Source organism: Filicampus tigris, chromosome 18 (genome assembly GCF_054856515.1).
Source record: "Filicampus tigris isolate MCC_2025a chromosome 18, RoL_Ftig_1.0, whole genome shotgun sequence".
Classification (NCBI taxonomy): Eukaryota; Metazoa; Chordata; class Actinopteri; order Syngnathiformes; family Syngnathidae; genus Filicampus; species Filicampus tigris.
The window spans coordinates 6733602-6759396 of NC_141234.1; the positions used below are offsets into that span (position 1 = coordinate 6733602).

Sequence of the window (25795 nt, forward strand, 5' to 3'; positions counted from 1 at the left end):
CCTACAGAAAACGCAGCTGCGTAGGGCCACCGGATAAAGAAAGAAATTGCCAGTAGTGTATTTTCGACCTGAACTATTAGAGAAATTGTTTCTCCCACCACTACTAAAACTATTTTGTTGATTTTCCACAAAAGAAACCGTTCACTTCAAACAGAAACTGCAGAACACCTAGCTAGCCACCTTAGCTTAGCCGGCTAGTTGGTAGCATGGCGTTATCATTTTAGTTAGCAGCATTACCAACATTATCCCTCTTTTTTTAACAGGTCAGTGGTGCCTCGACGTAAGAGTTTAATTTGTTCGGCAACAAAGTTAAGAACTGAATTGACCAATATCCATCCATCCATTATCTATACCGCTTATACCGACAAGGGTCGCGGGCGTGCTGGAGCCTATCCCAGCTGTCTTCGGGCAGTAGGCGGGGGACACCCTGAATTGGTTGAATTTACCAATATTTCAAATCAATTTGACCAACTGAAATGAAATGATATTTTAGCAGTGGCCATTTAAACCGGATTTAAGCATTTTTGGGCAATCTTGTCACATTGCTTATTACACTTTACTGGGGCAGTAAAAATATTATATTTCTATGTGGGTTTTTTTTTTTCATTACAAAAAATAGCACTGTAGTGTTTTAAAACATAATGAGAATGTAACAAACGGTTTAAAACTGGTTTTATATTTGTGTCTTTAAGGAGTGTAGCCTAGTGAGTAATGTCAGTAGCCAAAGTCGGAGTTGGCCCAACTTGGCCAGTTCGCGGGTGCATCTGGGCAGGTGATTTGGCATATGTTGTTAGTGTTGTCATTTGCATGTGTGTGTTTAGCTAGTTATTTGGAACACCTGAACCAGATCATAACCAATAAAAAAACACAAAATGATCACGCATGCATTTGGACTGTCGGAAGAAGCTATTGTACCCATACAAGCTCAGGTTAAAACATGCACATTTCAAAAGATTACTCGAGATTCAAACCTATAACCTTTCGACTGTGAGGCAGAGATGCTAACCACTTTTCACCGTGATTCCTAGTGAAAGCTCAATCACCAAACTGAAAATCACACGAGTCGCCAGTGTAGCAGCCGTGATAGAAGACGACACAGAAAGTTTTCAAAAGCTGAGCATTTGTTTGTTTTATTAAAGTGTGCTATGGCTTCACCCAGCTGTGCCACGTCACCCAGTGAGTCACCTGCACCGAATCATGCACACACCTTTCTAAAAGAAAAGGAAAAGAAGTGCGGAGGGAAAAGTAAACTTTCAATAAAGTTCAAATAAACGTTCGGTTACCCGCGGCCTTCTTTTCTGCCACTGTTGACTTGAGACATGACCATGTAATCGCGTACGCGACTGCTGTTACAGGAGATACGGTACACATGATTTGTTCAATCACAGAGAGGATGTAACACAAGCAGCAGTAATGGGGCACAACCAAGGCGATGCTAACAGAGGAATGGACAACACCGCCACATGCAAACCAATTCAGTTTTTCTCAGCTTTACAATGTTTAGGGTGGAAACACAACTAGCCTTATGCCAGCGATGGTGTGTGTATGCGAGCGTGTGCGCGCGCCATCTGTCGAGGGCCATAAGTGTAACGTGGCACAGGCCAGCAGCAGGCAAATCGGAGTCATATGTGCGCATGTGGTGGATGAGCAGTGCGTGAGGGAGGGCTTGGAAAATTGATCTGACATTTAGATTACTAGTAAGTTGGTGTTGATTTTCCATTTAAAATAATCCAATTTGGCTGACAAACTCCCCACACAGTTTGGAAATTTCATTTTTGGGTCCATTGAAAGCAGTATAATGGTCAAACTGGGGAAAAAAAGAAAAGATACAATTACCATCAAAAAAACATACGTAACAAACGTAAAGTCAACCACTGATTTTTTTTATGTTTGTTATTAAGACATATAAGAATGATCATATTCATATTTATTAGGAACTGATATGAAAATAAAAAAAACTGTCAAATTAAAACAATGCACAATGATAGCGCTAAGCATGTGAACAATATCTGTTTAATTTCTGAGCTTTGCAGTCAGTCTGCAGAAAGTCCACATGATGTCAACATGCTCATTTTGTTTGTGGAAATATTATGAAATGATGATTACAAATCAGTGTTGGCTTGAATGAAATGTCGCTGTAATCGGTTAGAAGTGTGTCAATATGCCCGCTTGTGCGGAAAGCACAGTTCCTTCAAGGCACGTATATACGCAAATGTGTAAAAAATACACATGCCTCTTTATTCCAAAGCTTGATACAAACATTTAAGCCGGTTGTGTTCCCATAATGAAACAATGTTTATCTCACACACCGTTGCCTTGCCTGCATACATTTGTTCTGACCCAATCAAGATTTAATCCAAAGTAGAATGATGGTGGCGCTCTTCTCCCAGTTGAGAGGAGACAAGGCAAGATGGACCGGGATTTGAACTCATAAATACGATTTTCCATCGGCTATAATTTAATCACGGAACGGGGAAAAGAGCTCTTAGTCTTGTGCGTCTTATGAAAAGCTCAAATTGGTATACAAACAATATACAGTTGAAATGCTTTCACCATGCGTTCATAGACCAGCCGTGAGAGAGAGAAAAGGCAGATTGGGTTTTAAAACAGGCCGGAATGGTCTCAAATATCTACAAAGGAGACCCGGCCTGGCGAGATGATGCACCTCAGTAGTCTTTCTTGGAAAACTTCTCTGAATATTTTAAGGAGAACGGAGGTATGTACATTGTGTGTCGTTTTGAAAAGGAGCAAAGCAAAACAACCAAAACAAGGCGATTGGTTCAAACCTGAGAGCACACGTTCTTGGCGAGTTTGACCAGGTGGGACAATAGAAAGCAATCAAGTCAAGCAGATCTCTTTGAAAGAGAAAATGTGGAAGGGACATGTAGTAAACCAACAAAACCTATGGCCTGATGGTTACAAATTGAATCGAAATTTCAGTAACCTCTTGTAACAAAAACCCAAAGGATCAAGCTGATGTTGATGATGTATAAAACATTTGATCCTCCACAAACGCATTTTTTTGGGGTAATTTCATTTGTACAATATATTATTCTTAACTTATATTTAAAAGAACAGTTTGGGTGGAATAAAATATTTCCTTCACTTCTCTCCTTAGTGGGTCAAATGCATGATCTTTAGGATTTAAGTTTGGTTGATATCAGTGGGTACGCAGTCTTCCAAGTTGTGTATCAGATACATATGACAACAACACCCAAAATAACGGAATTTGCGTCACTGTGCTGATTTTTGGAGGACGGTGCACAAAGGTGGTATAAATCTAAATTAGGATTATTCATTATTAGATGCAGTCAGACATGTTTTGAAAGCAAGCGTTGAAAGAGGCGAAAGGCTTCCACAGAATTCATTGGTAGAAATTTCAAATGCCCATATCTCATCATTCGTCTCGTCAACTGCCTCTTGACCTGTGTGTCCGTTTATAGAAATGATGGATGTCCGGTTTATTCAAATTCTGACATCTTTTTTTTTTTCAATCTGCAATTTCTATTTACGCCACTTTTGCAGTGGAGCTATCCCTACAAGATCAGTTCATATTGAGGAATTCAATAATGAATCCTGCGCAAGTGGCACAAAAGCCTCCAATAAAAGAATTTGTGTTAAGGAGCCCTGTTAGAGCTTGGTGGCCAGATATGGCATTTAATGCTCCACGAAAGGAGAAAATAAGGAGGGTGATATTCGTAACAGCAGCATGATCCTTTGGATTCCAAACAAAGCTGGTTGGCTTTGACAGACAAAGGAATGTAACAAAGAATACAGGGCACTGATTATTAAATGCACATGCTAATATTAGCGACGGTGTTTGTGTGTGATGGCTTGTAGAAAAATCCTCTTCTGCATCTCCGCGACGGGATCTTCAAGTTGAGGTGAAACGAGCCTCCTCCCTTATGAAAAATAGCATTTCCCCAAGAGTGCGTCATTTGGTAGGAAACCAACGTTTTTCGAGTCGAGTTCTCTCGAGTCCATCGGGAAGGTCTATCGAGCGTTGGAGCGTGGTAATCCCTTGAGAAAATAGACATCCATGCTTCATGCTTTGCATCCCACGGGAGTGTTCTCCAACAGGTGCAAATCAAATCAGAAAGAAAAGAAAGAGGGAAAGTGCTTGAGATGAGGTTCGGCGAGGGCGGACTAGATGGACTTTCTCCTCCTCATGAGCTGGAGCTTCTCCGTGAAGCTGCGGAGTCCCGGCGACACCGAGCTGATGGGCGATGGGTAGAAACTGTTCTTCAGCGTGCTGGGCGAGATCTCCTCGATCTTGTAGGAGATGGAGTGATAGTAGTGGCCCGGGTTCAGGTGCGAGCCCAGCGAGTTCTGGTGGGAGAAGGCACATCCCAGTCCGCCCATCAGACCGCCGGGGGTGGGCAGGTCGCGCGAGTGGTAGCGCATGCAGGAGCACACCGAGTGCAAGTCGCTCATCTCGTCGCGGTGGTGGCTCTCGCGCCCCCCGCGCCGCCGCCCTCGCTGCAGCGTCTCGTCCTGGATGTGGATGATCATGCTGTTGCGGTTTCCCGCCAGCGACGCCCGCTCCTCGGCGTCCCGCCGCTCGTCCTCGCTGTTCATAGTCAGAAAGCGCAGCACCACCAGGTTGAGGAAGGCCCCGATGACCGTGAGGCCCACCAGGATGTACATGAAGCTGAAGGCCACGTAGAGGGGCTTCTTCTGAAGGGCCCTGTTCTTCTGCAGGGCCACAAAGTCCCCGAAGCCTATGGTGGTCAAGGTGATGAAGCAGTAGTAGTACGACTGAAAAAAGCTCCAGTCCTCGTAGTGCGAGAAGGCGGCGGCACCGATGCACAGCGTACCGATGCAGGAGAAGAAACCCACGGTCACCATGTTTTCCATGGAGACGTCGGTGATGCTCATGCCGCAGCACTTCTTGATGCGCTTCAGCAGGTACTTGACGAATGTGTTCATCCTCTCGCCAAGACTCTGGAACATTACCAGAGTCAAGGGGATGCCCAGCACGGCGTAGAACATGCAGAAGGCCTTCCCTGCGTCGGTTCCCGGTGCCGCGTGTCCATAGCCTGAAAGGAAGAAGAAATAAGTGCATGAGTTGGAATTTTTTGTTTACAGTGCAGGCTGCCAAAAAAAAAAACAGAGGTGGAACTGGCACATGCCCCAGTAGTGGGGGGAGGGCTCGGGGGTTATCCAATTAGTTTGTGGAGAGGTAGATGAGTTTGGAAGAGGGAAGACTTAATACAGAGCCAGTGACGCTTTTAGCTAATGAAACTTAAGGTGCTGACTCACAAACGTCGGAGGCTTCCCAAATATCCGCCGTTGTGATGCTTTTAAAAACTCTATTATGAGGAGTGCGCTGCAAACAGCTGTCACTTATGGAGGGTTGCGCCACGGAGCTGGGCACCGCTATTAGGAGGATAATATAGGATAGAAAAAGTACAGCAAAACAACTCCCCCATCACTTGGCATCTGCATCACATTACTGCTTCCTTTGCGAATGCAGTCCGGCGACAAAAAAAGAAAAAAAAAGAAAAAATCTTAAGCTACAAACTGTTGTCTCCATCCATTAGCCAGAATTAATCATTTATTACTTTGCGTCCCATTCGCAATTCCAGCTTTACAAAATCGTTGTTGTATTATTCATGATTTAAAAAAATATAAATATACTGTATGTAAATAGGCTTCTTTTCTATGAACATAGACAAAATACCAAGCCATATTTGGGTCACTGGCAAGAAAAAATATAGCTGGAATCTTTCAAGATAAGTCATATTTTTTACAGTAAAAAGTAATGAGAGGAAAAAGTTGTAATGAGAGTATTGCATTTCATTTTTGGAGAAAAGGTGTGATTTGACAATATTACTATTTTTCTGAGAAAATGTCTTAATCCGGCGCTTTTGGTGAAAACATATCAGATCAGTCATAGTTATAAGAGAAAAGTTAATATGGGATTAAAGTCGCTTGTGCTCTTGCAATGACTCGATGATGTGTTGTTGTCGTGGGAACGCTCGTATTTGTTGTGCCGTGCGCAGGTGCTTTTGTGCTATGCGTGTGTGTGTGTGTGTGCACAGGTGACGCTTGTGTTTGTGCAGAGCCACAAAAACACACACACTCGCACAAAGAGAATGGTTGGAAGCGAAATGAGAAAAGACAGTGAGTGAGTAAAAACAAACAATTATGACATCATCTGTGGTCACTCACAAACGTTACATCATCAGACATTGATATAAACATTTATTGGAGAAAGTAAATGTCTGATGCTTTAGCTGTCTTGATTGGTTTCGTCTTTATCGCCTCCATGTTTTTAAGACAATGATGTCCCCTTTTAAATCATGGGCAAAAAAAAAATGAATAACATGCACTGAGTGTTGCTTCGGGGCTTAAGAAGACGAAGAAAAAAAAACTGGCTCCAGTAGCCAATCAACTGGCCAAGTGCGTAATGCAATGCTAGTTGTCCACAGGTGAGAAACAGCACCTGCCGTGTTCGACACTCGCAAGACCACACTGCTCCGTTCTAATACCGCATGAGTCAACTTCTGTTTGGCTGCGTTGCACTTCACTTATTTGGAGCGTCTGCCCACACCTACACGAGTGTGTGTGCGACGGCCGCAGCGGCACTGGACTTTTGAGTCATTGATGCTCAAATTGAAATGACACGGCATGAAAGGGCTAATTCCATTATGATGTCGCTCCATTACAATATCATACATTTTTCAATTCTCTCGCCATGCAAATCGCCACGGCCTAATGAATACATCAACACGGAAGGCCAGATTTCATAGCAGTGAGAAGACAAATGTTAATACGTGTTCAGCTTTTTAACCACCTGACATAATTCATCATGAGTACAGGTATTCAACACTGCAAGGTTCCTTTTCATTCTATAATCTAAAAGCTACAATAAAAAGTGAAAATGCTCTAAATGGATCTCCTGTCCATTGTACATGACCACAGAGGCTAAGACATAACATTAACATGTCAGTATATTTCCTGTGGTTCCAGGCTATTGCTTAAGACTGTATGTTTTTTGTTTTTTTTTCGTTAGTTCAACACTGCAGAGTCCCTTTTCAGTCTAAAATCTGTCAGCTCCATTTAAAAAAATGGACGGTACTGTAGACTGTTCTCTATCTCTATATCTACAGATGCTAAGCTAACATGTTAGCATGTTTTCTCTGGTATAATTTGATATGAAATTGTCAGAGTGCTCGTTATTTATTTCTATTGAGGATCCTGACATTGGTCTAAATGCAGGATTTTTGGTCGTGTGTTCAAATACGTATGCTAAGATGCTAAGCTAATATTTGAATGTTTTCTTCCTTTATCAATGGGTATTTTTTTTTATTTTTTTTTATATTGCATTGTCAGTCAGTTACCTCACAAATTACCGCCAGACTAAACAAGAAAGTGGTCAGCTAATTATTTAACATACGGCGAAAATAACACTATTATGGCACACTTTGGTGAACAGTTTAGCCTTTGTGGCAGTTTCTGCTCCACCTCAGCCAACCACTAAGCTGAGAGGTATGGTTTTCCATCGGTGGTTGTTGATTGGTTTATGGTTGCATCGGGGCCATAACTCTTTCCACAAAATGTTGTTCCAATAAAGAGCATATTTAATTTTTGCGTGATAATGGTAACCGAAGTGTGGTTTGAGGCATTTGATTTTGCGGTTTGAGTCGCTCGGGCGTTTATCACCCGTCCACTTTGCCTAGGATGGTACCACCGTCTGATAATGACACTTAACATCGTCCTCCATGAACAAGGAAGTAGTCTGCTCCCAGGCAAACAAATGCAATACTCCACAATTTTCTTGTTTCTCTTTTGTTAACACTTCCACTCTACTCCGCTCCACTGACTGCCATTCTTGTTAAATCTGCAGTCGGTCCAAATGAACAGTTGGCATTAACAAAAGACAGGGGAAAAAAAGTCAACCAAATTAAGTATAGCAGTCACATGAATCCTCAGGCTGAATGGTTGATTAAAATTAAAATGACTTCCGTTCCTGGCTGATGCCTTACTTATTCACTTGGTATTTCCAGACCCACCAAGGGAGTAGAGCACAAACACCTCAATGGACCAACCAATTGTTGAGTTTTGTGAAAATCATATGCGAGAGAGCCAATAAGTCATTCAATCAAAACAGTTTCACTCCTGAAGACTCAAGACTCAAGTGTAATATTGATTTTCACCCTCTACATGCGTTTGGACCAATATGTTTGCTGGATGACTAATTTTCTTACAGACGTCAGGCTTAGAAAACAATACACTTAACAGGAACCCACCTACAATGGTCGACTTGCATCCCAGTGGGCAAAGCGGACCAACTTTGTGGGGGCTTTTTGGTCTGGCTGTTAGGAATCACGTCTTTTGAAAGGCATGGGCTAAAAACTGCTCACATACAGGTGTGGGGGGAAAAAAAGCAGCTTCGAAAGAAGCCTGGGAGCTGTGTTAACTTTGCTTTAATAGGGATGCGTTTGATTTTTATGGAGATAATTGGGCTCCAGGGGGTCATAGTAGCGTGGCATTTGATGGCTGAAGGGGGTGGCGCACACCTATTGATGCAGGGAAGTATTTTAAATCTCAGTCACCAAGGCTAGAAAAAGCGAGAAAAGGGCAGATCGGTTCTGCTTTAGGACTCTTTGTGACTGCCTTATTTTTCTCAATCAATTTTACTCAGCACTTTGCTAAATCTGTGGACAAAATGAAGCACTACGTCAGGGTGATGTATGGAAGACAACAAAGACGATCAGGACGATGATGCCAGGAGGGTCACGGTAATTCGAGAAACATATGCAACTGAGATGTTTTGAGCATCCCTTAGAAAACCTTCTGATGCTCTGATATGCGTCAGAATACATTTTGCAAAACAATCATGTTTCATTTAAGTCATACCGCTTTTTTTCGTTGGTCACTCACTTGCATCATGCATTATTTATAACCTAGTCAAGGCTGACACTCATTAGTGCCCGCACCCAGCCTCGCCATTAAAGCTACAAGTGTCGAGCGCTTGCTTAAACCAGCGCCTTTTCCTCGTTTGATCCGCGGGTTAATCTGCCTCCAACCTTCTCAGGTAGCCCGGAGGTGTTCACTGCTGCGGGCTTTGACATTTTAATGAAGGTCAAGAGGAGCGCACAGGCGAGAAGACATTAGGCGAGTTAAGGTGGGGCGGGACTCAACTGTCAGGGAATTTTCCCAGAATTCTTTTTTTTTTTTTGTTTGACTTGACTGGGTAACATCAAAAGTACGGCCTTGCTCTTGACAGCTAAGAACACGTAAAAAGGGTTTCATAGTTTTATAAACTAATGTCTTGTAAGTGTGATGCCTTTTCCTTATACAGTTTATAGCGCAAGCTGTACAGAAGCATATACAGTAGAAAATTGATTTAACTCATTCACTGCCATTGACAAATGTACTTGTCTTTTCACAGTCCAGCCATTCAATCCCAGGAATGTATTTATTATTATTTGTAAGACGTTTTTTTTTTTTTTTCCCCAATTTGTTTTCAAACTTTAGGGTAAAAGAGGGTCTGAAAATGTCTGGAAGTGAATGAGTTAAGCATTTACTTAAATGTATTATTATTTTTAATATAATTGATGAGTAGTACAATAACTAATAAAACAATGAGTCAAAGGTCCACTTATTGGGTCGGTCAGGTGACATGCAACAATACCGGAATATTAAAAACATCATTATAACTAAAATGAATGCGATTTCCATTTTGATATAAATTTAAATGAATAGCTAAACAGCTAAACAAAACATGAAGACAAACAAGAGGGGGTTGAGAATTTTTTTCGTAAAACAGTCTGTTGCAACAAAATAATAGATCATGCACATTGATGCACACAGCCAAGTTATTTTTGTGACCACTGTGTTTTTCATTCATTAACAGAGGGTACCAACAATTTTGTCCACGTATGAAAATACATTTTTGAATACGCTTGGGATCTACCATACCTCGCCAGCCACAATATTAGGTATGAAAATTGGGACTTTTCAAAGATTACAGTCCTTCGTTTTGATTGATACTGTCCTTTGACAATATGTTTATTATTGTGCTTGTTGTGTAGTTTGGACTGCACCACGTCATACCGACAGATTCTATTGAATGTATTTAGCTGCATGAAAAGCACAAGCGTGATGCAGTACACGTTTCGGCCATTAGGCATCTCAGGTATGAGATTCAAGCACCCCAGGGAAGAATGTTAATAGCAATGCATGCCACCTGAATTCAGATGTTTGCATTTCATGTTCTCCAGCCAATTTAGACCTGGCTCCCGTAGTTATTGTAAAAGGAAGTGTCGGGTCGCATGCATCAGCAATTACCGGCTGAATGAACGGGAATGAATTCACTTTGTGCTATGCATCCGTCTTTATGTGCCTCTTTTGAAAAGTCGGAACGCATTTAAAGCAGAGATGTCCAAAGTCATGATTCATTCCAGAAAAATAAGGCACTTTTCTGTTTTTTCACTTTTTTGTTCAACGCTGCATTTGAAAATTCATGATCAACGATGATAACGCTATTGCAGCATTAAGAATACGTTGCTTAAAGAGCGTCTACATGTTGGTGTCAGAAACATAAATGATTGAAAGAGTCAGCAGGAAGAAAAAAAGAAGGCCCGCAGCTACAAACACGAGGAGGCAACAGATGCACGCGGCGATACGTGGAGCTCGGCGCCAAACAATGCGAGGAGCTGTCAAGACGATGCACACATCCTCGCCGGCGTTTGCCGCGTGACAACGACAGCTTGACACTTTCTAAAATGTGTTTGGATGTCTTGGCAGAAGGCTGCTGGTGACCACCCAGACCCGCATAGTCCAAAGGTCCCAGACCCTGAAGCCAAGCTGCAACTGTACATTTATAGTCCACCAGTCAGTGCTTGGATCGCTGACAAATCAAGTTAAACTGAAATGAAAATCCGTGTTAAGGAATTAAAGGAGACATAATACAGTGGTACGACATCCTTACAACTCAGTTTACCAGATTCATTTTACCAATTGAATACATTAAAAAGGCATTAATGAATTCCATGGATTTCTGGGCGCACACCAGAATGAGCACAATATGGGGCTGGAAGAAATTCATGGCATTTCCATTCATTTCAGTGGGGAAAAATGATTTGAGATACAAATGTTTTGAGTAAAGAGCGTGGTCACTGAACGAATTCAACTCGTAAGTCAAGGCATCACTGTAATAATGATCAGAGCTGGGCATCGCCTAACCGCCACTGCGTTCCGTCCTACATATTTAATCGATCCACGTGGTGCCGGTCCATCCCTCGTCGGCGACAGCCAATCGGCGTCGAGAACGTAATCTTCACGTCACGAGCAGGCGCTGCACCAACAGACACGCCGCCAAATAAAGAAAAAATATTTTTTAAAAACAAAAGACACACACATGCAGGCGGTGGTGATCAGTGAACTCCAAACAATATGCGACACATGTCATTGCATCTTGGGGACCGCAAGGTACACAACACAGTTTTTTGTTTTTTTTTCCCCATACTTGGCCGTGCGTCAGGAGTGCGGCACCTGCGTGTGACGTGGTACAGGTTAGGTCCATCCTCTACGTCGTTTGGCTGACTCGGACCGACTGGGACCACGTGGGTCGATTAAATATGTCGACGGGCTCTGATAATAATGAGTCATCAGGCGACTTATCTAAACTCATTTTAGAGAAACTTAACAATACTTTTTTTTGCTCATCTCTATTAACACTGCCAGACAAAGATAAAATGCCATCGGGGAAAGGTGGGGGCGGGGGGGTGTCTGAGTGAAGGAATGACTCACGCAAACGTTAATGTAAACTATAATTTCATATTTAAATTTGACGGTAATTTGCTTCTTTTGAATGCAGGCACTTTGAAATGTTTCCTGTCCTCTGTGATGCCAGCATGGCGACAGCATGTGTCCCGACTGATGGAGCTAATCGCTGTTAGCGCTAACGCACGGCATACGAATGACATGACTTAATGTACTTGTACCACGATTCTTATCCTCATTTGGATTGGCACCAATTTGTACAACGACAAAGAAAAAAAAACACAAGGTTTTGTTTCCAGCATGCGATATGTAATAGCTTAACACCATGATTGCCCAAACCATATTTTTAACGTTTTGGGGAAAATAAGAAAAAAGAAAAAGCTTAACAAACAAGAAGAGTCCAGTTGCGACCATTAGTTAAAAAGAACTTAACTATGCTCTTTAGCTAACGATATTCACGATTTGTTACACGCAAAGTCACCATTTTACTTTTTTTTTTTTTGGAAGCTATTCTCTGTTATTCGATAAAAACACTAACCTATTAGCTGTTTTGGGCTAAGGTCTAAGCCTGATTTAATATGAAAAACTTGCTGTGGTGATATTTTTCAAGATTTCACTTGACCGACTTAACAAGGCTCGTGTCCTTCTGTCTGTCATCAACCAATGCATCCACTTCACGGCCAAACGGAAGAGCTCATTAAATGACATTAAACCGAGAGGAGGACAAAGCGCCAGACTATTTGGACGGAAGCAAATGGGAATAAAAGCTATTTCCTGCAGCTCAAACTTTTACGTGGCTGCGACCATAAAGAGACAAGAGGGATGCCAATGAATGGTCAATTATTTAAAAGTCGTTAATGTCTGCTGTGTTGAGTCAAACCAGAGAGATGTTTGCCTCATCCATAATCTGCAACTGAGTTTTAATGCTACCAACAAGGTGTTTTAGTCTCATCATGAACAATAGCAAAATCCATCAGTAGTTTTTATGTACGGGCTGCGGTTTGGGGTTGCTGCTTCCCTGAAGCAACATCAATTGGCATGTGATTTTCCATCGCTGTGTTATCAATGTGCCAAATAATTAATTGAAGAGCAGTAGTGAGTCTTTGAACGTTAGTGTACATTTCTTAGCAACTGACACGCTACTGTTACTGTACTAGTAGAATGCGGTTTGATTTTTTTTTTCAATACAGTATGAATAGAAATTTTCAATAGCCATATTTTGGATTCTGCAGCTTTGGATTAATTTTCAACCACTGTTTTTCCCATTGATAGCCAGATGAAATTTTCTGTAAAATCAAAATGATAATAAGCGCAAAATGTAAACCAAACATATAAAATCCAAGTATATTGTAAAATTAATGCATAATAAATAAATGCATAGTAAAAATGAGACTATTGCATTTTTATGTTACGAATAAGAATATGTAAATATAGAGTCAAATTCATATAACGTGAATACAAATGGTGTATAAATATAAAGTACATAAAATACATTATGCTATGGATTATGGGACTATTAAAATTGATCAAAGGAATTGTACAATAACTATGTATACAAAATAAAATATAAAGGATAAAAAAAACTTCAAATGATGGTCACATTAAATATTTATGTTGCAAATAAACTGATAAAAATAAAACCATTTACCAACTGGACCCAGCCAATACAGTAAAACTGCACATTTTCAAATGGCCTTTTATTGTGGGTAGCCTAAGGCACGTCTGTGCAATAAATGTGTTGCACTGAGTGATGCAAGTGGTCGTCACAACAGTTGCTGATTGGTTTCATTCTCATTTTGGTATGCCACAACTGAGAGCTGGCTGGATTATTTCGGCTAAGAAGTGGTCACCACCAGATTTAGACAGGTTTGTGAACAATATTTGAGAGAAATAAAGTAAGCCTTTCCTGTACATATAGTACGTCTCACATTCTGACTTCAACTCATGGAAAATGGGAGGGAAAAATTACATTTATATTCTTAGGGTAGAATATTTTTAGAGACAGATAATAACAATAATGCATCTGATTTATAAGGCACTTTTCTGGACGCTGAATACCATTGCTGGGATCTATTCGATGGAGATACTAGACCTTGAACAAGATTAATCGCCACTTTGAGATGGACAATAGCGTTTGACAACATTTGAGCTCAGGCTTAATAACTTATCCTGAGACTCTCTCGAAAATGTTACATTAAGGTCAGGTAAGCAAACGCCCGCCTTCAAATATTTCAAATCACACCAATGCAGCTCACTCGCCTGCGTCCCAGGTGTCAACCTTCGCCCGCACTATAGGCTCCTGCACCTAATGAAGCTCATCGGCCTGTCTCAGGAATTACGGCCAAGCGAGCGCTGCTAAGCAACAGGCACTTGGCCGTTCCCATTCTGAAATCACTTCCTCTGAGAAAGTGACACCACTTGGCCTTCTGTGGCCTTACCCCCTCAGTGCAGTCACACTCGGAACAGCTTTCACCTCAATCATTCCAAACTCCACACTACTTTTTCTTTTTTTCCTCAAATGTAATTCACCAAACCTAAACAATTCACACGCCTAGGGAAAAAAAAGGAAACTGGTGTAATATGCATGCCAGTCCAGTAGTCGGCAATGTCACAGAGCATGACGCCACTGTCCAACAAATAGCCAGACTTCAATATATTTTTAAACAAAAAATTACACCAATTGAAGATTTTATAACACCAATTTTGTGACTTTAAAAGAAAAACAAAATGATTTACCGCTAACTATATTATTTATATATCGCTGGTGCCGGGTGGAATCCTTGTACCTCTAAAATCATCACTTTTCAGGAGACCCCAACATGGCATGTTCGTTCAATCATTAGCATTACATCATCAAAGATCGCAAGCAACTTTCAACCCTTTAGATTGGTCCAAAATGTGTTAAAATAACACCCACGTGTGAACTGACCAATAGAATACGAATGAAATATGCAAAATTGTGACATTGTGATGTTTTGGCCTGACTCCAGGGATGTTTTTCTAACTCTTTACAACCGCGGAGGAATCTACATTTTACAAAAAAGTTGTAATTTACAAAAAGAGTCTCAATATTTTGGGGAAACAAAATATTACAGTAATTGAATATGAATTGTGCAGGAATAAATAAATCATTTTCGCATTAAGTTTCTAACATACTTTTTTTCATTCAAATGTCTAATTCATTCCTGTAATGCTACAACTTAATTCCCAAAAGCATTATTAATCCATCCAATATGCAAACCGCTTATCCTCACAAGGATCGCGGGTTGCATTATTAAAACTGACCAAATATTCCTTCCTCAGACAATATAAATAATGACACAAGCAAATAGAACCCAAAAATAATAAATAAAACACGCGGAGCTCATTTTGCAGGTTTACAGTACAACCTGTGTGGGTCAGCGCTCGTGCCAGCTTCTGTGTATTTGTTTTCCACCCTGCAGGGGTGCCGCATTTAGCAACAGAGACACTTCTCGCGCAAAAGAAAGAAATAAATTCGGAGCGAGCGGACCACACACTGTTCACGAACCGCCAACGCAGATTTTCATGCTGCTGTTGTGTGCCGATAACTCAGAGTTACACACACACACACACATGCACACACACTCCCACGGAATCAAGTGCCTGTGAGAAGACTGCGTGGGAGCGCATTACAGCGCAAAGGCTTCACGGGGAAGATAATTGTCAGCGTCCAGCAGGAGAGAATTAGCAGCAGGTGGTCCAGTGGAGTCATGTGGGTCACAATCATCACTGATATCATACAGTGTTGCTCCTATTTGCGTGGGGGATGGGGACCGAGTCCTTCCCTGTACTCTAATTGCCTAAAGATGCCATTAGATAGTGGGAAAGCACTCGTTTTTTTCTAAATGAAGCTCCTCAACTCACATAATAGTTGTGATGCCACCTAATAGTGCCAAAGCAATATAAGTCAGCATTTATTATTAGTTCAATGCCACCTAATGTAGATTTTATGGATATTATTTATCCAATAAAACAACAGCATGACATGGTTGTCGTGAGGACAGAGGTCTTGTACTCCATAATCACAGGTAATATACTGTAAGGAGCTGTGACTTCCCTTTGTCCTTACCTTCACTGATATATTTTTTTACGAGCCAGCTCCGCTACCATCTGAGAGAGAGAGAAGTAACAACAAGCCGTGACAAGCAGCAGCACACTGCAAAAACGAAAATCGAACCAAGATTAAAGATCTCAAATCAAGGCAAAACTTGCTTGTTGTCTGCTTACATATTTCTTCTTACCTGGCAGTTTGTGGAGAAGAACAGTTCAGTTTTCCCTTAAAAACAAGGCATTCAAACTCATTATTGAGATTGTATTATTTGTTGTGAGTAAATTTATCTTAAAAATGAGAAATATCATAATCCTAAAGACACTATAAATACAATAGTTTTACGACACCAGTGTTAGTGTGAAGCTAGCAATGTTTACAGCAGCCGTAGAACAACAAAACAATAGGCCAGGTAAAGCGGAACATGAATCCTGTTCAGCCTGCTTTTTATTCCTCACAGTAGATGCCTGGTTATGCTCAGCCCAGGGCAAAGTGATGTATAGCAGGGACAGATATCAAGCCAGTTCTAATTAAATACTGCAGGGCCACATCTCCAGGTGATACTCTTGCTTTAGAGCACATTATTGTTGATGTTTTAATGGCTTTAGGAATAGTTGATAACATCTTTACAAGGCACTTTATCCTCTGTTCACTTTCTGCTGTGAGCGACAAGCCGAATGCTAAACTTAGCGGCTAACATGCTAGCCCGGCCGTATCCATTGAGTAAACCTGCTCCATCCGATGAGATACAACTGTATCAACTTCAGCTTGACAAAGATAACGAGAAGTCAGACCATCACCTAGGCCAAACAGTAGTAAGAGGTTTTCTCCCACTGCCTAGTTTACTGACTATCATGATGCTGTGGAATAAAAACAGAAATAAATGGATACGATTGTAGAAATAAAAATCCCATATTAACAAGAAGTAGTAGTAGAGGGTGAAGATGAAACAACATGGCTGTCTTTCAGGAAGTAGAGAGAATATTTTTTAAAATGATACTGGTTACTAAACCACCTTTGTGCTTTTGAGCTTGGTGAAGGCTCGCTAAATTTAGCTAGGAAATAAGAGCGCTCAGTCAAGACATAGACTTCAGCCAAGGCCGGCCTTATTGATTACAACAAGTTTTTAGACTTCTCTACCATGGGGCACATTCATAATGAATTCACAAATCCCACAAGAGTAGCCCAAAATGTGGTCCATGAACAGCAGGATGCCCGCGAGGATAGCTAACCCTAAATGTGATAATTGCTCTCAGGGGGACTTCAAACATGGCCGACATTACATCTGGAAACTTGGTCCAACATTCTGTGCAGAACAAAACACAGTTTCAATTTGAGGAAGGACTTTTTAACTTCAAAATATATATATATATATATATATATATATATATATATATATATATATATATATATATGCATGTCAATTTGAAATGCATATGAACAAAGATATAATGTTTGTACTCAATATTTCTTTAAGTGAAATTGGCAAATTTCCCATGGCACAGTTGATGATATTTATGTCCTAGAACTGTTTGTATAATTTGAACAAAAATGTATGGTTTATTTAACTGAAAATGGCTTCTATTTGCAAAACTCATCAATCTTCATCAACCAGTTGATGATTGTATTTGCTTGTCGCCATCCAACATATTCACTGCCTATTTGCGCTCTCATCCCTCCTAAAAGAGAGACGGTTGTTCACGTAGCGTGACGGGCTGCTTTTTGAAAAATGTCGTGCCGGCGCACTTTGCTGCCAGTAGATTATTTTCACTTTGCCGAGGCCGCCCGCCGCGAGCTTGATGGAGGCCTTGGCGCGGATCGATGGGAATGTTTTCCTGCGGTGCCGGTGATCGCAGTGGGATTCGGATGCGCCGGAGACGGCGGGTTTGGACCCGCGCTGGGCCCCCTTGGAGCGTGACAGTCTGCCCCTCGTCTATTAGAAAACGTGAGCAGCTGTCAAGTGAAACCTTCTCATCCAAACGTCTTTCGTGGGTGACACAATGAGGTTAATAGAAAGCATTGGCTCACAATCTGGCTACTTTAAGGTATAGCCATGATACAGTAGATAATTCACTTTTTTTTTTCAATTTCCTTTAAAAAAAAGAAAATCTAAATAGATCCAGCTGTCCTTACAGGGAAGAAAGATATATTGAGTGGATGTCATAGATAGTTATAAAGAGAAGGTCACGATTCACACGACTGTCTGGTGGTGACAATTCAGCAAAACGTAAAGGCTAGCCTGCAGAAATAGAGTACATTTGTCCTCGCAGTTTTGAATCAACCAAATAAATAAATAAATCTTTTCGACTGCTACCTGACACATTCCAACTACTAAGTAGATACGAAGACTAAAGCCATCATTCAACCCATTTTGGCCTGTTTTTGCAACCCCTGTGTCATGGTTAAAATGATATTGAAGTGTTTTCTGGTTTACTAACAGAAAAGGTACATTATGAAACATAAAACATGTGATGACCTATGTACCAGTTGCCAGGCCTTTTTTGAAAGGTAGTCACTTGAGTGGTTGGAAATGTCACCGAGTAGGCAATATTGAGGAGCCGCTTGCTTTCTCACAACGCCCTAGCTCCTCCTCCAGTCATCATACTAAAATTAAAAGAACAACTCATTTCAGTTCACTAGAAATGGAAATGTCTGCTTTTGTGTTTGATCTTTTCATGTGGTTGCTGAGAAAATATTGTCTTAAAAAAAAACAAAAAAACACAGTGCATATCCAGTACGCCATATACTCCCGTGTTGATATTTCCGACATTTAGCCAAGTTGACTTTAGTCTCCTGGCAACGTGGCATGCATTGCCCGTGTAGCCGCGGCCACTTTTGTAGTGAGAGACTTTGGGGCAGCTGTCGTGGCTAAGTGTCACATTCTGTGCAATTACTCCCTGAAATCAACAGAGTCAAGCTACAGGTCAGTAGGGATGAAAAAGGGAGGGGGGGGAGCAGTGTGGCTTTTAGAATCATCAAGATAGGCTACTTTTTCAGACGTATTTTTTCCCTGGGGACGCAGGTAATAGACTAAGAAGGAGAGATAGACCGATATTCTTTTTTGGGGGCCGATACCGATACCAATTATTGGTAGTCGAGGAGGTTGATAACAGATATTTGGAGCGGATTAATTTTCAGTAAAAAGGAATATATTGGCATCAAAATCGAAAAATAATTAAAACTCTTAACCTTGTTGAAATATCTTTAAGTAAATGTTTATTGAACAATTTTTCAGCTTTGCAAAATGTTGAATTTTTCTCCCATTATTATTACAACAATAACAATTTTGACAATATCCATCTTTGTTATAAAATTCTAACAGAAAGTTCAGGGAGCACCCAGGGTTGTCAACATGTCTTAAAAAGTTAAATTAAACTACAGGGAATGCATAGAATATATTCTTGAAAAAAATGTTTGGGTTGACTTCCTCTTTAAACAATAGCTCCATACAGTTTTCTACAGTCAATGAAGTCCTGCAAAATTTCAAAATGACAAATGTCAAACTTTCAAATATCTTAGTTTTGATTTCAACACAGCTTTAAATAGATTTATTATTGGCCATCAGAGTGGTGGGGTTAAAAAAGGCCGATGCCGGTATTTGTCAAAACGCTGAATATCGGCGCCGATAATCGTCCCGGCCGATAATCGGTCTATCCCTTCTAAAAAGTGAGCAACGTCTTCTTATCAATGGAGTGATGTGAGGCGACAACACCTCCAGCTGCAGATTATGTTCTGTTTGATATTCAGAGCCAAGCAACTAATCCTATTATCTACTCAACTTCTATTACTACTGCAGTTGAAACCAACACGATACAAACGTGTGTGTGTGTGGGGGGGGGGGGGGACTCATTATGTAGTATGCGTAAAAAACGTGTGAATGCATTTAAAGTATAATAGCTAATTTTGCGTAGTATGCATGCATGATTATTCATGACCTACACATCAAAACATGCTGTGCTATTACATGCAGCAGCTGTTATGATGCACTTTACAACTACTAGCGCTGTAGTCTGCTGCATATCAGATGAGACATAATTGCAATCGTTAATGGCGTTACAACTACAGTGCAACACGATAACGATGCAGGAAATGGACCTAAATGGCCCTGAGATCCCTTTAAAGCACTTCGACAAAACAACATATTTACAGGACATTATTGTATTAGCTTGCTTGCTTGCTTCCAATATACCAAGCTGGTCTTCGGATCACTTTTGAACACTATCATAAGTGCACTTTAGGTGTCCTAGTAGGCTTTCCCTGACATTGTGTAGTCACATCTGACAGTACAGAGTACAGGAGACAGAATCAGAGAGATCTCATCGTTCAACGGTATTAGTTAGGAGGAGGGAACAAACATTTTTCCAAGGCATCAAGTGAGCACAGTGAAGTCATCATCATCAAGTTGAGAAAATATAGCACGGCAGTAACATTACCAAGAACTGGACGTCCATCCAGAATTGATAAAAGACAAGGCAAAACTGGTCAGGGAGGCTGGCAGAAGGATGAGTGCAACGTTGAAATAGCTGCAGAAATTGCTGGCAAGTACTGGCTGTTTAGTATGTGACAACAATCTCCATTCTTCCTCACATGCCTGGGCTATGGTGGCAAGACAGTCAAGGCAGACAAGTGTTGTCTGACAAAGGAGACAAAACTGGCTACATTTTGTAGGAACACACAGATAAAACTAAATTGGTGATTTTTGACTGGGGCCTTAGTCGAGGTGCAGGGAATTGTGAAACACAAATATTCAACTCCATTCACACTATGTGACTGTATTGTGAGCCTTGTATGAAGCATGTGTGGTGACGTGGCTCGGGCCTTGATTAGGAATCAACATTTAATATATTTTATATATAATATCTATTTTGTCTCCTTTCGAGCTGTACGTTGACAGGCAACGTAATGAGTTTCCACTAAACAGCGCCGTTGACAAGGTCCAAACGCTTCCCTTATCTTCACGGCAGCGACTTTCCTACTTGTTCAATTTCACCGGGCCCAAATCATCGTTTGATCTGAGACGTGGGACGAAACCCGGTCTCATTATTTCACAGAGAAAATAATCCTCGCAGTTGAGGATTGATAAGAGGGTGTGGGGGTTGAATGGGGGTGGGGCGGGGGGTGTTAATATGTGTCAAGAATTTAGTTCCACATATAACATTTCTTTAAAACATTAGTAACTTTAGTAATCTAACTTTAGTACATTTATCACAATTAATAAGTGACCAATATGGTACCGAAGTCAACAAAGGCCACATTAGCGGACTTCTCTAAAAAGAAAATGATCCTGAGCAATTTTATTGGGGATTCTTCCACTCCATTGTGCAGGAGAACCTCACTAGTGTACGTTTGGAACATACTGTACATGCAATTCTCTTGAGAGCTGTTTCTACTCATGCATCTTTAAATGTTCTCTCTCTATGGGAGTACTGTAGTCGAATTTACAGTCTGTTGTCGTAAAACAAGCTCAGACGCTCTTAATGTATTTTTCAACGTTCTTCCTAACAGCAGCCGTTCAAACATTTATTCAATTTCCATCTTAAAATCCATGTGTACTACTACACATTTTGTCCTAACTAGTAAGACAATTCAGTGCACTGATTTAAAAAAAAAAAAAAAAAAAACATGGGCACAGGGGTCAAGTTGTTTTTTCCCCACTGCTGCCTTCCACTACGATATGACACATTCAAAATGTAGGACGACTTTGGCATACGGTAAGTATTCTCTACTAAGGAATCATATTTGCATTGTTCAATCTCCCCTTATAAGAGAATTTCCTTATGTGGGAAACGACTACGGTACATGTCCTGTATGAACGTGCAAGTATGTGAACAAAATACATGTGTAACAACACAAGCAATATAATGCCCCAAAAAAAAATATTTTCCCCCAAATCTTTATCAAACAAAAACTAAACGATGAAGTACAGATATATGAACAAAATACAGTACAGTATAACAAAGACGGTCCAAATACCGTTGACAAAATACTGTAAATACTGTTACACCAATGCAGTACAATACTTAACTACAGTAAACTGTACTGTATTTTAGTGTTTATTTTTCTCAGACTTGGGAAAAAATGAGTCTATTTTGAGTTGTTGTGTTGGCTTCATTCTTTGGAGTATGAAAACGTTTGTCTGCGGATCACACAGTTTTGTTGCTAATTGCAAGAAACTGTCCCGTTGATCATCACTGATGTCTGGGGGGTTCTTGTGTATACAAAAGCATTTTTGATGCCATCTCCATAGCTCTCTTGCTGGACGGCGGCTTTACATCAGGACTTTTCTGGTAGATTTGAGTTTTTCCAATTCCAAGTGTCTCCTGGATGTTTTTTACTTTGTGTCCAGCTTCGCATAATAGGATGCGTTCCACTCGCATGCCAAAGAAATAACTGACATGTCGCCGTTTTTGATCCGATGATGGCCGAGTTTTTCCATAGTACGAGCGCGAGCTGCTTAAGTTTACGCTACTGCGGGCTTCCCTATGGGTTCCGGATACAGTACCGGAACATCCGTTGGAAGTAATCGATCGTTAATGTAATATAATGGAAGAAAATTTAATGCATACGTTTTTTTTCCGAGTGAGGGAATTTCCGTTTGATACGACGATGGTGGAGCGGTCAAATTTTTTCCGTAGTATCGAGTGTGGACTGCTTGAGTTTGCGCTCACTGCGGGCTTCGCTATTGGTACCGGATTCTGGATACCAGAACTTCCGTTGTCAGGAATCGATCGTTAATGTAATATAGGAGTCGAAAATTGAATGAATATGTTGTTTGCCTGGGTGAGGGAATTTCCGTTTGACAAAGGGCCGTAGGTAGGAATACTTACTGTACTAGTTTGGATAACTACTTGTTGCTAGTGAGGTAAGCATTTATTCAATATCCTTGGAATCCAGTTAGTCTATTCAAGGTCTCGTCCTCACTACTAAGACAATTCAGCACACTAGTAGAACGACTGTGTCTTACAAGTAATGTTTTTTTTTCACAACAGTTGACTACTTCTGTAGTAGGACAACTGCATGATACTAGTGCGGCACAACTACAAGTGGGCCTTTTGATGCTACTAGCAGCGACAAAGAGTTTACTAGTGCCACATGCCTACTTGTTGGGCCTAGTAGTGTTACTAGTGCGGGGCAGTAGTTTACTAGTAACTTTTGTGTACTAGTAGGCCAAAAGCGGGGCTACGAGTGTAACAAACAGGACATGCGGGTTCTATAGTGTCCTAGTCATTCTACTATCACACTGAAGTGTCTTACTAGTGTGGAAAAAGAGTGTCGACCGTAAGATGAATATGGAATAAATGCTCCAATGGCTTTGCATCTGCACGTCGATTGTTCTATCCACTGTCCGGGCCGAAAACAAACACACCAGTCCGCAAATGGAGGGCACCCTCGGGAGACCCGTTAAGGACTCTGGAGAAGGCGTCCTCATTTCCACACTGGCAAGCCGCGGAGAATGTGAGCACTTGATAAGAACATGAATATTACAGTGGCTCCGGTAGCCGTAGCCTGGAAACAACAGCGAGCGGAGAGTCGTCGGCCACGTCTGGCGGCTGCGGCCCCCCTCTTAAGTGTTGCCTGGCATAAAAGTGGAGGACAGGGCCCTGTGGTGCATTAGCCTCTCAAGCCCTCACCTTGAATAACAGCATGTGACTCCCCATAATGGAGGGGCCCTGTGACCTCGGCACAAGGGGGGGGGGGGGGGGGGGGGTTCAAGGAGCAATGCAGCAACAAGTCCAACAGTCCAACAAGACATCTGTGGCTGAGACACGGCGGCGTGTCAAAAGAAAATGTTGCAGCCGCTCCAAATAAATCTTCATGACACAAATGCACGGCGGCAATTAGCGTCAAACGGAGGTGACTTATGGTCCCTTTAAGGGAAAATCATGAACAATAAAGGCAAGCTATAAAAACACAACCGTGGTGGGTGCGAGGGGTGGGGGGGGGGGTGGGGGGGTTGAGCTCATCCTTAATTTCCCTGATTGTTGCTCTCTTCCTAACGTGTCCTCCAAAGAGGGGCCATAAAGAGCCGGCGGTCGCGGGGGGCTGGGGGACATCATAACTGATGGTGATTGGCTTAACGCGATGTGTCATGTCATCCCTCAAATCTTAACGGCCACTACATTAGGCACACCCGCATAGTCAGGTTCTTTGGTCCGCTATGATGCGTTGGCATTCATTTGTTTGCAGCTGTAATGTGGGGGGGTATGTGTGTGTGTGTGTGTGTGTATACATATATATATATATATATATATATATATATATATATATATATATATATATATATATATATATATATATATAAATAACTGTTGCATAGCTGCACAGTTTGCATTGCATCACACTGCCCCTCTTATGTGGCTCAACACCAAAATATTAGAAATACCTCTCAGAACAATTGCAGTACAGTCAATCCAAATGAAGAGACCCAAGGGGGGCGCACGTGTGACAGATCATCGGCCGTGACGTCACTGCGTGATTATCAAGTGCGATTCTTGCCCGCACAACTTGTAAAACAATCTAAACATAAATTGAATTATTCATAACTTGTAAAAATATGCACTGTGCACGCAAATGATGCTGTGGAGTGCGTCCCCGTGTTGCAAAAGTTAAGTTAAACGCAGCGCATGTCACAAATGAAACTAATTACTAAAATACTCGACCGCGTAATAATTAGTGCAAAGTCTATGAGTGTGCGCAATAAAACTTATTAGACAAAAGGCTCGGATTGTACTCTGAAATTCTGTCTGAGGCGCGGACGGGGTGCGTGGTTGGTCACTTACCGATGGTGGTGATGACCGTGATGGCAAAGTAAAAGGAGCCGGCGAATTTCCACTGCACCCCGGCTCTGTGGGGCTCGGCCTCCATGATGATGGTCTCCAGCTTGCGGTAGTCGTCCTCGCTGATGTTGTACTTCCCCTGGAGGCGTCTCTCCTCGGCTTCCAGCTGCTCCTTCTCCCTCATCTCGAAGTCGGACTCCAGGGCGTCGAAGACGGCGGCCCCCACCAGCAGGTAGGTTAACGTGCAGACGATCAGGGATAAGGTCCGCACGTTTTGCCGCTTCATGGCCACGAGGAGCCGGCGAGTGAGGGGCTCATGTCCCCTCGTGTTCCCCGGGATGGTGCGGCGGGAAGGGAAAAAGCCGAGTGCACTGCGCCTGGAGGCGGCGGCGGCGGACGCGTGGAGGGGCGCGCTCCGATGACGGTGGCCGAGGTGGGCGCCTGCGGGGCAGGGGCTGGGGCAGCGGTACGAAAATCCCGGATCGTGCTCTTGGTTGGCGGAGAGACACAAAAGACTGCTGGAGCGCCTGGACCAGGAGCCCTGCAGCCGCGAGACCCTGCGCAAGACCCGTCCGAACCAAGTCCTCCCGGTGCGCAGTGCCATCAACGAGCTGCTGTCAGTACCGCCTGCTGGGTTCAGCCGACATCGCGCAGCGCATCATCTGGACATCTTAATATTCGCACGCAAAGCCTGTGGAAGCATCCTTCTGAAGTTTCAGCGCCAACCTGTTAGCTGCAACATCCTCCAGCACTTTTTTTTTTTTACGCACGCATTCCCCACGCAGGAAAAGACCGCAGCAAAACAGTCGGTCACAATTGTTATTTTTATCCTAAAAATCTCCGAGCGAGCATTCTGACAGAATATGCTGAGTGGTCAAAAGAAGCCGCGGAGTGAGTGCCACTTGTGGCGGGATTCAAATATTCCACGCGCACCGAATGACAACAGGTTCCATGTAAGGGAGAGGAGCTTCCACGCGATTCGTGATCGTGTGTGTGTGTGTGTGGGGGGGGGTATGACGTTTTAAGGGTGAAGACAAATAATATGCGTAAAACAACATCAGCTATCGCTCCTCGTGTGCGTGCGTGACAACCGTGGCACCCTTGAGTGGGTGGGGCTTGGGTGGGGGCGTGGGCTGGCCACTCACGATACTCCTTCCCTCCACCAACTCGATTAGACAATCATAAATAAAATCAAGTAGCGTGTGATCGTGCA

General features: G+C 42.1%; 1 protein-coding gene across 1 annotated transcript; it reads right to left on the reverse strand.

Moving 5' to 3' along the window:
* Positions 1-1138: 1138 nt before the first annotated feature.
* Positions 1139-25607, reverse strand: kcnk9 (potassium channel, subfamily K, member 9). Its single transcript, XM_086015380.1, has 2 exons — positions 24586-25607; positions 1139-5039 (listed from the first exon to the last, which is right to left on the reverse strand). The coding sequence occupies exons 1-2, from the start codon at positions 25184-25186 to the stop codon at positions 4147-4149; spliced, it is 1494 nt and encodes a 497-aa protein (XP_085871506.1). The 5' UTR covers positions 25187-25607; the 3' UTR covers positions 1139-4146.
* Positions 25608-25795: the final 188 nt, after the last annotated feature.

What these genes read in the sequence shown, in the direction of transcription:
- kcnk9 (XM_086015380.1), bottom strand. Translation starts at nt 25,186, where the DNA reads ATGGCACTGCGCACCGGGAGGACTTGGTTCGGACGGGTCTTGCGCAGG. An exon ending in CACGGTCATCACCACCATCG is followed by an intron (nt 5,040 to 24,585) that starts GTAAGTGACCAA and finishes TCTTCCTTTCAG; the next exon opens with GCTATGGACACGCGGCACCG.